We start from the raw sequence: 12,630 nt of genomic DNA, 5'->3' as shown, positions 1-12,630 counted from the left end.
TTATGCTGCTGGCTGATACCGAAAATCCCAGAAATAACTATTTGTTTTTGAAGCTCTTACTTAAGGTGATGACTGGGTTGATGCTGCTTTTCCTGAAGGAAATATTTCAACTTTAGGAGATGTACTGCCTCCTGAGTAAAGTTACTCCATAGCTTGGATTGCAGGGATATGGGAAAGGGAATGGAGAGCAGTTGTACATGTAACAATGAGCAACTCCATCCTTTGTGTGAGGGAAGAAGCCACAGTCCTTTCTCTGCTTTGTGCAGATGCTGCTCCCGGCTGTGATGCACTGCTGTCAGCATCCTAGGAGGCTCCAGGGAAGGGTTGCTTGTCTCACCAGGGGTACGAGGAGCTCTGGGGAAGTTTGGGATCTACTTCCAAAGAACTGGGAAATTGCCTCATCACTGGCAATCTCTACCTGTAATTTATACAAGCCAGAGCACAGCTGTGTGGTAAACAACAAGTGGTATTGAACTGGCCAGTAATATACTGTCTGTGAGCTAATATAGCTCAGGATATATTCACTGCCCAAAGCAAACATTTTCCTTGAGATTCACTTAGATAGCAGTGTTTGTTTATGTCATGGTTTACCTGTGTATGAAGAAGTGAGCAGGAGTAGAAATGCAACGGCAATCACAGAGAGAAAGTCTAATTTATATTAATATTTCTCCAACCTAATAGCTGTCAAATACACAATTCTGCACATCCAGCAGTCTGCTTTAACTTGTTTCTGTCAAATGAAGAGCAAATATTTTATCACAAGTTTGTTGTTGTGTTTTCTTCTAAAAAAACCCCCAAGTATCACAACAGTGAAGGTTACAGAGGTAGCTATTTTTAGAAAGTTTGCTCTTCACACACTTAATCAAGACCATTGTACTTTACTTGCTTTCCTCCAACTGTTACTAAAGCCATCCACAGCCTTCAAAATCCAAGCATTATGAAGTGGAAATGCCTGTGCAGGAAAGCTCTCTGATGTGATTGAGTCTTGATGACAGGCTTAATCCCAAGCTCAGCAGAAGCTCAGTTGTGCTCCTTTTTGTCCCTGAGGTAGTTGAAGAGGACGTCCAGCCCCCCTTCAACAACCTCAGGCAGGGGCCGGGACAAGGGGTTGTGGGCGATGTGGAGGCCTTTGTCCATCGGGTTCCAGGCAATGCGGCGCAGCCGGCGCAGCAGGTACAGGTCCTCTGGGAGGCTCTGGATGGCATTGTAATCAACGTTCAGCAGCTCCAGGGTGCTGACATAGCACAGAGACCGTGGCAGACTGCGTATGTTGTTATTTTCTACAATAAAGATTTGCAGATTGACCAGATACTGGATACTCTCTGCGATGTTTTCCAGCTTGTTGGACCCTAGGTGCAAGAAGTCTAAGCTTCTCAGGGCGAAAATGCAGAGAGGAATTTGCACAAAGCGGTTGTTACTGAGGTTCAGTTTCCTCAAACTTGTCAGGTCGGTGAAGCTCAAAGGCAGTTGTGAGATGCAGTTGTGTGAGAGGCTCAGAACCTCCAGCTTCCTGCACAAGCTGAGCTCTGCTGGCACTTCTTTCAGGCAATTCATATTGACAAACAAGACCTTCAGGTTCCTCAGCAGCCCGATCTCCTTAGGCAGACACTTGAGGCAGTTGCCACCCAAGTTCAGCACTACCAGCCTGTCCAGCTTCCCCAGCGAAGGAGGAATCACCACCAGCTGGTTGCGTGAAAGGTTCAGCTTCTGCACCTCGTGCAGTCCCCACAAGAAGTCAGGTGTGCTGGTCATCCCTTTCATTATGAGGCTCAAGCTGACATAACGCAATCCCCGTTTCAGCAGTGACTTGGGCTCTCTCCCTGCGAGAAGGGCGTCTTCCCATGCAGGCAGCTTTGGGCCTTTCCTAAGGAAAACCATGCTCCTTCGCTCCTCGTTCTTCGAGTGCTCAGTTCCCATAACACTCTGATTCACTCCTGAGAGAACTGAGATTTTATTCCCTTGCAATGTGCAAATGCCAACAGAGGATGACAGCCTGCAGGAGGTGGGAAAGTCAAAGCAAGGAGACAAGGAGGAGCCTGTGAAGTGCATCTCAGTCCACCGGAACAGTTTCCACAGCTGCTGAGGGAAAGTTTCACTTTTGGGGGCTTATGTTGATCTTGGTGCACAGTCTGTAATGAAACACTTGCTCCTGACTTGTGAGCAAACCTGTTCAATTCAAACTGAATGCCACAAGACAGCTGTCACTGTCATTTGGCCTGGGCTTTATTGGACAGATATGTATCTTCACTGCAAAAAGGTCACAAGGATGCTGTATATAACTTCACTATGTCAGCTTTCTTGGCTATCTGGTACATATCACGGCTGCAGGACAATTAGCATGAGTGAGTTAAAAAAAACCAAACAAACAAGCTAAAGAAGAAAACAAGCAAAGAAGCTGTCATTTCAACTCAGATTTGAAGGATGTTTTCATAATCACTTTTATTTTGGTTCCTGATTTCTCTGAAGTAGTTACCAGTCTACCAGAAAATTTTGTATGCTGCAAAAATACTGATAAAGACTTTTTATGTCAGTCCTTGTTTTCTGCTTAGTTAAAAAAATAATGTTCACAATAAGTTTTAGCTTTTATATCTCCTTTGTGGTGAGGATTGGCCTCTCTCTTTTCAGAAAGGGTACCAACTTCACTGCAGGAGTGACATTTTGCAGTAGTATCTGTGCCCACTTGGATGATTTCTTGCTGCACATGGCACCAAGTGTGAGCAGTCATATCACACAGTTCTAACCAAATTACTCTGTCCTAAATGTCCTGTGATACTTTCACATCTATTAACCAGATTCTTGGGGTCTGATTCTTTTGTGCTCTAGAAAATGGAGCCTCTTGATGTCCCTTCCCCTGTGAACTTTCATGTCTTCCTGGGCTATTCTGGGGTACAGGGAGATGAGCAGTCAAATAGCTTGAACTGTAAGTGACATTTAGATCCAATATAGAGGGGCTGATGGAAGAAGAAAGAAGCAGTGAGGTATAATAATACCCAACAACAGCTGAAGTGAGCTCTGCTGGTGAAAGGAAATTGTATTGCTACAGGAGTACATACGCAGTGAGTTTAAACTCAAAGGGACCATAAAAAGGATTTGCAAAAGCTCCAGGTATCATCTAAACTAGTTGAAAATTGCAACAAATAGTACAAGACTTTCAGGACTTTTCCTCTCCATTGAATCAATGGTGATGAAGGTGTGTTGTTGCCTTCGGAGAGATTTGGTGATGAGTGTACCCTCCCTTACCATCTCATTTCAGAGATCCTCACCTTAAAACCTTGTGTTAGCTCAGATGCTAAAGGATTATGCAGAAAATTGCATCTGGAAGTCAAAGCACTCCAGCAACCACTTTGGAGTCAATCCCCACCGCCCCTTCTTACTGCCAAGCACCACTCAGTCTCCTCTGAGCTTTGGGTCAGGGCTCTCCTTTGAGCTTCAGGATCCCTCATAGAGCTGCATCTGCTTGGGAAGAGAGGGCAGAGAGGGGGCATTCCTGCAGTTGTGTCTGAAAAGTGGGGTCCTTGGAGACCTCAGGAGAGCAATCAGGACCACGGGGAGCAGTGCAAGACAGTGGCAAGCTGAGCGAGCTACGCAGTTAAAACGTGTTTTAACAGGGCTGCGTGACACAAAACCAACTTGTGCTGGGGCTGAAATATTGCATTCCCTGGAGTGCCTGGATGAGCCTGAAAAAGGCTGAGGCCAGTTGTATCTGGTTAGAGTGAGTTGGCAGCCTGTGAGTCACAGATCCCTCCCTCACACGCACTTTTTGCCAGTATTCCTCAGTTTACAAATGTTATACAAATTGCCATCACAGCTGTAAGCTCTGACTCAGTATTCTTGTTAACCATCATCCCCACATGCTGCCCAGAATGGGAGAGGAGATGCTCAGGGGGAAGAGGAAACCCAGTGGCTTGGGCAAGACTGGGCTTTGCATGATGGGGCCCTAAAATGTGGCCCTTCATTCCAAGACGGTGGAGGACAGAAAGCATGAGCCTCTCATGAGCTCTGCCTTTGGGTTGTCTGCCCAGCTGCTGTTAAAAATGCAGTTATTCTCAGAGAGCATCCATGGATTTGAACATGGCATTTTGCTTCTGTGGGGCAAACGCAAAGGGAAGAAAAAGGCTTTTTGGAGAGCATGTGTAAAATTAGGCATTTCCTTTCTTTTAGTCTCACTGCTGAAATGAGGAATCTGCCTCAGAGAATCTGCCAGAATCTGCCAGAGACTGGCTTTGCTCCCTGTGGCTGGGCTCCCACCTGTGACCATGGCCCCATGGTCACTTCAGAGCTCTTTCTTCCACAGGTCACTTTTAGTAACAAATGAAAACAGAACACAAAGGAAGCACAGTCTCCCTGTAGCCACTGCCTCCCCCCATGGCTGGCCAGATATTTTTGGATGAGAACGTTGTTCCCATCTCCAAAACACACTGGAGTTCACTGCCTGGAGACTTGGCAGTGCCTACTGTGGCTTCTCACCACAGAAATCCTCGTTTCCTAACAGCGTGACTCAGCCAAAGTGCTCTGTACCCTGCCCTGGCTTTGCATCACACTGTCCATTTGAAACTAAGCCTGTGATACAGCCCAGCAGAGTCTGGGCTGGGCTGTTGCTGGAAAGCTTCACCAGGGGATCTCTATCAAAGAAAAATTCTTGCTCTGCTTCAGCCTCACAGCATCTCCTGCTACTGCGCTGCTGTATCTCCACTGCCTGCCAGACATCAAGCAGCAGCAAAGGGGATTTAAAAAAGAAATTCCACATCTGCAGCTCTCATTGTCCAGTTCCCTTCCTGCCTCTGTGAGTATCATAACCTCTGCATGAAATAAAAAAAAAAGACAAACCATTTCCTATTCTTTGTTCTCCAACAGAAAAACAGGCTATTGAGCATGCTTGCAGTTGTGGAGATGGGAAAATCTGAGGTAACCAAATTAATTTTTTTCCTGAAATCGAGATAATAAAACCACAGTGGCCTCATCTGGACATCTCAGGAACTAAAATTCTGTACGAAAATAGTCCCTTGTCTCTTGGTGTCCTGGACTGGCTTTGTTCAAACTCTTCTAAGTTCCCTTTTTTCTGTGCTGCCTGCTGCCCTACCCTGGCCCATGCTGCGCTGGGCTGTGAGGATGAATCCATTCCTTTGGAATGCTCTTAGGCAGCACTGACCTGTGTCCACACAGCCTGGCAGAAAGCAGAATTTTGTACATGCAGGTTTGGAAGCCCAGATTGGTGGGCTTTACATGACACAGTGTACTTTGTAGATTAAAAGAAAATGTTAGCATGCAAGGGAAAAAAATAACCCAAAGCTTGTTGTAACAACTTTGTAGTCTAACCAATATAATAAAAGAAACTGCACTATTAACAATGATAAAAAACTGATAAGCTGACAAAAATGACAAGCTGTATTTTCTGACATTCTTTGACAATGCAAATTATTAGATTTTTTTTTTTTCTTAAGGAATCAGGATTGTCAGCCCTAAAAAAACCTGAAGATGAGTTCACAAAAGACCTGGAATTTTAAAGTCTATTATCCTTGGGATCTTTTATTTGTCTTCAGGTTTTGAGTCTGCAAAATGCACTTGGGAAACACTTTCTAGCTTTTTTCTGCATCCAGGCAGGACTTGCCATAAAACCAATTGCATTGGTTTTAAGTCAAAGTTGAGATCATCACATAATTACTTTTCCATACGATGTGAGCTTTTAATGAAATATCTGATACCATCAGGCCTTTTATGAAACCATAGCTATTTTGACACACTGAGTTGAAATTTTGTTTTTGCTGCAAAACCAATCCTGTCATTGTCTTTTAAATTACTGAGCTTACAATAGATACCTATAGTTTCATTATCATATACATATAGGTTCATAATTGATTTTGAAACAAGTTTTGTGTTCTGTATGGAGGAAAAACCTTATATAGTTCCTCTGTCTCAATAACTTTACAAATATATTAATATAAGAAGAAATTCTTTAAATCTTTAAGCATAACCATTTCTAAAATGCTGGGAAATTCAACCCACACTCTTTTGGAAGAAATTTTCATTTCATTCATTACCTAGGTCATAATAAACACCTGTTTAAATGAGGATGCAGAAACTACCTAACCATTCCTGTGACAGGAAGGATGATTTGGCTAAAACGGGTTAACTTGTTCCAAGTTCAGCAGAAAACAACAGTCATGCTGGAGAAATATTCATTACAAATACAGCTGCAGCTATTGAACCGTTTTTGCTTTTGCTATTTCTTTCCTCTGAAGTAAATAAAGGGTTTTAAAAGTATCAGTGCCATTCAGACTGCCAGAGAAATCCTCTGGTTGTAGTACTAAGGAAGCAAATTTTGTAGGGTTTTAACTACTTTGTAGTGGTTTGTTGATCTTGCAGCTATTCTGAAATATTAAGTCAAATTTCAATGGTAATTTGAGATTTATGAGATGTGACACAAGACAGAAACAATTCTTAAGGCAATTTCGGATTTCTTGTTAATTTGTTTTTAATTATGGTGCTGTTAACAGCTTTTAATGACTGTTTGTCCCTGGAGCTTTCTTGGAATGTTTCATTAAGGTCCCATGTGGAGCTGCTGGATTGCCTGACCCATGAAGAATTGGACCTTGAGGTGAATGACTGCCTGTGCAGGGGCTCATTTTTCTGCAGGCCTCTTGACAGAAGACAAGCTTGAACTGAATGTAGTATAAAAATATAAAAGAGAGATTTGGGGTTGTGAGCGTAAGCGAGCCTAGAAATGACAGGCTCTTCCTCCTGATTGTCAGGGATAGCAGCAATTCTTCTATGACATGGGATTACAGGAAGTTTTATTCCTTTTTTGCAAACTTGCCATAGTATTTTGAAATTCCAGAAAATACATGAATGACTGGTTTGCCACCTCCTACTTCTGCCACAATTTCCCTATGTGTACACAAGTCAAACAGCTGGTCTGTCTGTCTGTATAAACAGAGGCAACCTGTGATCCTACACTGTGCCATCATCCATGTTCTCTGGGGCCCTGTTTCACCTGGTGCCCATGACAGTTCTCCCTGGCAGCATCAAAACTTGCTTCCTGTAGGTGCTTGCCCACTCTGCAGGAAAAGGGGTGTGTAGCACACAGATGTGCCCTAGGGCTCACCACCATCCTGCAGGACTGCACAGAGGGCTCTGCCCTGCTTTATTTAGCCATCTGCACACAGTGTTCATGACTCAGCCTTCTCCTCCTCTTATGGCTAGTGTGGTGACAGATTTGACACCAGTTACAAATGTATCTGAAGTCATTACATGGAGGATAGCATTGCAATATAGAAAGCATACACTGCTCTATTTTTCATCACTACATTTGTGAGCAGTCACATCTACATTCATAAATTTCTGTAAAATAGCCTGTACCTGTCTGGTAGCAATATGGATGTTTGCTAAATGCTGCTCAAAGGCTGTGGCTTTCTGAATAAATTTGAAAAAAAATTTGGAGCAGATTGTCCAAACTGGACGAAGTACTTTTACTATAACTGCTGCCACATGCCCTCTGCCACAGGTACTCTTTTCCACAGAGCTCTTGAAGGTCATTTTCCTACATTTTGGATATGTAATAAGAAAAGAGAAATTCTTGGAAAGTAGAAGAGACAGCCTGATAGTTCCTTGTCTAAATCTAATCTGATATATTAAGACATGTTTCTTGGCCTGTCTCACAGAAGCAGTTAGATCATGTAAGTGTCCATCACATGCCTACACGGTTGGCCGGCCTTCCTTCCTTCCTTCCTTCCTTCCTTCCTTCCTGCCTTCCTGCCTTCCTGCCTTCCTGCCTTCCTTCTCGCCTTCCTTCCCGCCTCAAGTCCTTCCAGACTTATTTCAGTGCCTGGAACAGATTCAGTCCAGCTGCCTGTGGTGTACAATGCCCAGCTTTCTGAAGCATCTTGTGCCCAGGGGTTACATGTCACTCTGGAATGACGGGAATATCCCCACCCCTTGTAAAGCTGTTGCTCAGATTAGCAGGGTTTTCTTAAACATCCACGTGTGTGGAGAGTCCAAAAATAAGCATGACTCTATGGGCTGCTGGCAAAACTCCCAGTTCCTCCTCCAAAGACTGTTTTAGTATTCTAAGTTTAACGGGTTGTTGTAGTTGCCTAGATTTCAGGAATCTGAGTCCAACCTCTGTTCTGGAAACAAAAGGCAGAGAAAACCCTTAGGGTCCCAAGAGGAGAGAGGAATTTCCATGGGGTCCTACTTGAGGTACCTGTAGTTCAGAGACAGATGGGACTTAAGCAAGACCATCCGTTCAGCATTATCTAGTAACAGTCTTTAAGATTCTCCTTGCTCAATCTGCCAACATGCTGATTTTAACAGAATTTTTAGAATCAGCAATTCTCTCCAATCCATAGTCAATGTCAATGTGCCTCTGTTTTGGCTCCATGAGAGTTTGTATGCCACAATAAAGACCAGATGACTCAACGTTATCTATTGCATAATTCATTGCGGCTGTACCAATATCTCTCATTTTTATTCTAATCATTTAGGTGTATCTGAAAATGCTGGAAAAAGCCAGAGGGAAGTTGAAAACTTACTTCAGAAATATTATGAAACACTAAGTGATCCAGGTCTTTGTGCCTGATTTAGTGTATAAAATAAATGCATGCTTCTCCAGTTGAAAGCACAAGTCCTTTTTATCTCAGTCCTCATGAAATTTGGTAAATCAGTACTGCAAATCAATGGGACCCAGTATGAAGGGGTTTAGGTATTTCCATCCAGAGTCCATTACAAAAATGATTGCAAAAAAGAAATAATTCAATCAAAGCTGTTGTGGAGCCTTAATCCCATATCCATAATTCTTACACAAATTTTACTGATATAAGAAGAAACTCTGCATTTACCTTCATATGCCTGATAAATGATGAGAGAATCTAATTAAAACTCCCTAAAACACATACCAGTGTCTCAGTTTGGGATTTTTCGGAGACATTATCAAATGAAAGAGCAGACATCCCTCTAGACATTTGAAGACTCAATGCCGACAATTAATAGCTTGACTTTTAAATTTCCAAGCTCTAATTTAAGGAAACATATTGAATGCTTAGCTCAAAGGGCTTTAGTGAACACATAAAATTTCTGAAGCAATCAGTAAAGCAATACATCTAGGCATTATTAGTATGACAGTGATATTTAAAATGTTATGAAATAATACAGGTCACTGTATGGTCAAACAAAAGCTGGTGAGATCTGAGCAAAGTTGCAGGTAAGGGGAGCTGAGGACATCACACAGAGCACAGCCTGGAGGCAGAAGATATAGCTCAGTAGGAGAAAAAAGCACATGAAAAGCAACTTGCATAAAAAAACTACCTTAAAAGTAATAAAACAGAGCAAATCAAAGCGAAAAATACGCCCAAGTACAAGCAAAAGGAAAAAGGAAAAGAAAGGCCCACCCATAATTGTCCTCTCTTATTTTACAACCTCTAATGAGCAACTTCCCAATAGAGAATCAAACACGAATCTGTTCTGTACCTGAACATCAGAAGAGATTAATTGTGGTGTACAGCCACAGGGTTTCAGCACTTACTGGACTGTGAGAAGACAGGATCTTGTAGTTAATGATTCCACCTGAGGTGGAATGACAGCACATTCGGCAGCCGTGCAGGTAAGTGGAAGGGGAGCACTGATGCTCTGATATGTGGCCAGGTCGGCTAACAACAAGGTAAGCTTTTTCAAAAAGGTGGAAAATGATGTGTGGCTCAAAAGGATTGCAAATGGCATTTAGAAATGAATTAAAATAGGAAGTTGGATTGGGGTGAGCAGGGTAAGAAGCTGAGGTATTTTATTTTTAATCATATCTTCCTGGACCAGGGAAGATGACAAGCAATATTTGCAGAGGGTTTGAAACAACAGTGTCAGCCTGTGCATTGGTCATTACTACACGCAGAGCTCAAAAAACTGATGAAAGTAATTCTATGATATGGTTGCCTGTGAGATTGGAGACTAGACATGGCGACCCATATTGTCCCTTCCCATATTGTGGTCTTAAATCTGACCTCTTCTTCTGCTGTCTTCAACTCCCCTACATGTGCAAAATTCAGGAGCCTTGGTTCACAGGCCACTGCATTCATATTATCTTTGGTGCTGATCTCCACATTTTCTGCCTCACTGCATTTCACTTTTAGTTTACTAGATTTGAACAAATGTAGGCAATTAGAGGAAAGTGCAATTATAACAGATTTGCAGATGACAAGAAATCTTATCTTTAGCCAGGGCTGAGTGCAGACATGACCTGGGCTGGTGGGCTCAGAGCAATGTGCTGGCAGATGCTAGCAGAAGGTTACAGTCTATTTCCTTCCCTCTTTCATGGAAATGCATTCTAGTTTTCCAAGGCTAATGATCTTTGCTAAGCCATTTCATGAGCCCAGGCTGAATATACAATATGTTACAAATGTCTTAATTCAGTCAGTTTGGCATTCCAAAAATTATTGTTCTCAGATGCATTTAACCAGCAGTCTGGAAACCACTGGTGTTCAATGGGTTTAGACAAGTAACATTTCAGGAATATAGATTTTGGCAGCTTCACTTTAAAAGCCACTAGTGGAATTGAGCAGCAAGAAAAGTGATTCTAATATGATGGTTTTACCTCCCCCTTAAATGATGGTATCATGATACAGAAATAATAAATGGTAATATATGGGGGAAAAGGAATGGTGCTAGTCCCCCACTGATAAGGCAGAGCAAACATTTGTCTGCAGCCACCTGTTCTTGAACTTCTCTAACTGTACTTTTTCACTCTCTCACTCTGGAGCAAGCTATGTGCAAGTGGGAAAGAGCTAAGTGCATTTCCTTGGGTGGAAAGCGATACGGAAATACCAAACACTGTCTGCTACCTGACATAAATACTGATCTAAAAATACACCACCTTCCCCCTAAACCCCCACTTTACATCATAAATGAAGCATAAGCAGACCCCAGAAAGACTGAAGCAGAATGTCTACTGAATTTATGATTAATAAGCATGTCAAGTTTTATAACAGCATCCTTATGTGGACACAGCTAATGGCCTTAACATTGCTTCCAGAATCAAAATTGAATGGTTGAGCAGATTTAGCTTCAGGAAGGCCCACAGTGATAAGGGAACCATCAGAGAAAATATGTGTACACATTTTTCAACCTGTCAAGTGAAAAGAATCACAGATGATGATAAGTCAAGGATATGCCCTCTTCTATATGAGTTGTATGAATGTTTGTGCTGAACAAGGCTTCTTCCTAAACAAGAGGGAAAAGGTGAATGTAAGCAGCAGCAAGATGTATGATTATCCCTTAAATTACACTCACACAAGAGCAATAATTACTCTGAATCAGCATTTAAACAGGGAGAATTGGGATTTGCTGCTCAAAGCTGCTGTAAATTGCTAACCCTGTGAGAAGTGCAGGAAGAAAAAAGAGCACAGGTAAGTGCGGCAAAAAAGGGGGCACAGATTTGGGTAAGCAACAAACAGATTTGAGAATTATATAGATTTTTTGGGGGAAGGATTTCACCTGTTGGTTCTTATCAAAGCCTCTAGAATACATCTCAGGCCCCAGGGACTGAGCCAGGCTGTGGGTGCTGAGGATTAGGAAACTGTAAACTGGAGGACAACCTAAGGAGCTGCCAATTTGATGTACATTTCCTTCCTCTGAGGCACTTGGTGCTGAAGACAGGGCTGAAAGGAGTGTGCACCAGCCAGGCCTCATACAGAAAGACTCAAATGCCACAAGAACTTGTTCTGTTTCTAATTAGGAAAACAATGTGTACAGATATGGACACAGGTAAAATGGAACGCACTGGACATGGCGTGTTGTCTAAATATTGATAATTGCTGCTGGATCAATCTCCTGGGAAGGTCAATAATTGTCTAGTTACAGATGTTATTTGTGTCAACTCAAACTGTACCCTGCAAATCTCATAAACAAATCTTAGCTATTACTATAATGCTTACATGCTTTATTAGTTTTCAAAGAAGTGCTTTGAAAGAAAAAAGATGCTGTAAAGGTAGAAATCATAAATTATGGTGGATTCTCCATTAGCAGCAGTATAAGGCCATAACATATCCTTGCAGAAGTGGTATCCAGACAACTTATTGAACTATCCAGGCAATCGCTGAAAGCATTTAAGGAGACTGTCATCTTGAGTTGACATGTGTAGCATATAACATCTGCTACAAAAATGTTAACTGATTTTGTGAGATTCTATTTCTATGTAGTAAGCACATCTGTGCACCACTGATTTGTGAGAACATCAGCTGTGGTAGACCAACAGTCTCTCTCTCTTATTTCACAGCCTGGCAAACTTTTTTCCCACTTTGCTCTTATTGGGACAGCCTAGCAAACACCTTTGATGTTTTTACCAGAGAATGGACCAGCAGTGACCAACAGTGCTACAGAGGCAGTTTTTCTTAACGAGCTGCTGGAACTGCAGTGCAAATCTATATGCAGTCTATATTTCTTATACTACAGTATGTACAGCTTGTAGGAAGTATTAAATTTTACTACTGCAGCTTAAAAAAAGAAAGAAAAATAGAATTAGGCAAGACACTGCAGCACTAACTCCAGCCTCCTCCTTATGTGCTCCATAGCGAATCCTTCTCAAGACACCAGGGAGCACAGTTTCCACCGCACAGCTCAGCTGAGGTTTAAGCTTTGGCATCACCACAC

General features: G+C 42.3%; 1 protein-coding gene across 1 annotated transcript; it reads right to left on the bottom strand.

The window, feature by feature from the left end:
* Positions 1-633: 633 nt before the first annotated feature.
* On the bottom strand, positions 634-2,082 carry LRRC30 (leucine rich repeat containing 30). The gene has a single exon (XM_042031104.1). It carries the CDS (start codon positions 2,047-2,049, stop codon positions 1,021-1,023), a length of 1,029 nt encoding a protein of 342 aa, XP_041887038.1. The 5' UTR covers positions 2,050-2,082; the 3' UTR covers positions 634-1,020.
* Between the last annotated feature and the right edge of the window lie 10,548 nt (positions 2,083-12,630).

This window comes from Corvus kubaryi, unplaced genomic scaffold (genome assembly GCF_017639235.1).
Source record: "Corvus kubaryi isolate FWS band 111438036 unplaced genomic scaffold, C.kubaryi_AGA036_p1.0 132, whole genome shotgun sequence".
Taxonomy (NCBI): domain Eukaryota; kingdom Metazoa; phylum Chordata; class Aves; order Passeriformes; family Corvidae; genus Corvus; species Corvus kubaryi.
This window is presented reverse-complemented; position numbering and strand designations above follow the sequence as displayed.

What these genes read in the sequence shown, in the direction of transcription:
- LRRC30 (XM_042031104.1), bottom strand. Translation starts at nt 2,049, where the DNA reads ATGCACTTCACAGGCTCCTCCTTGTCTCCTTGCTTTGACTTTCCCACC.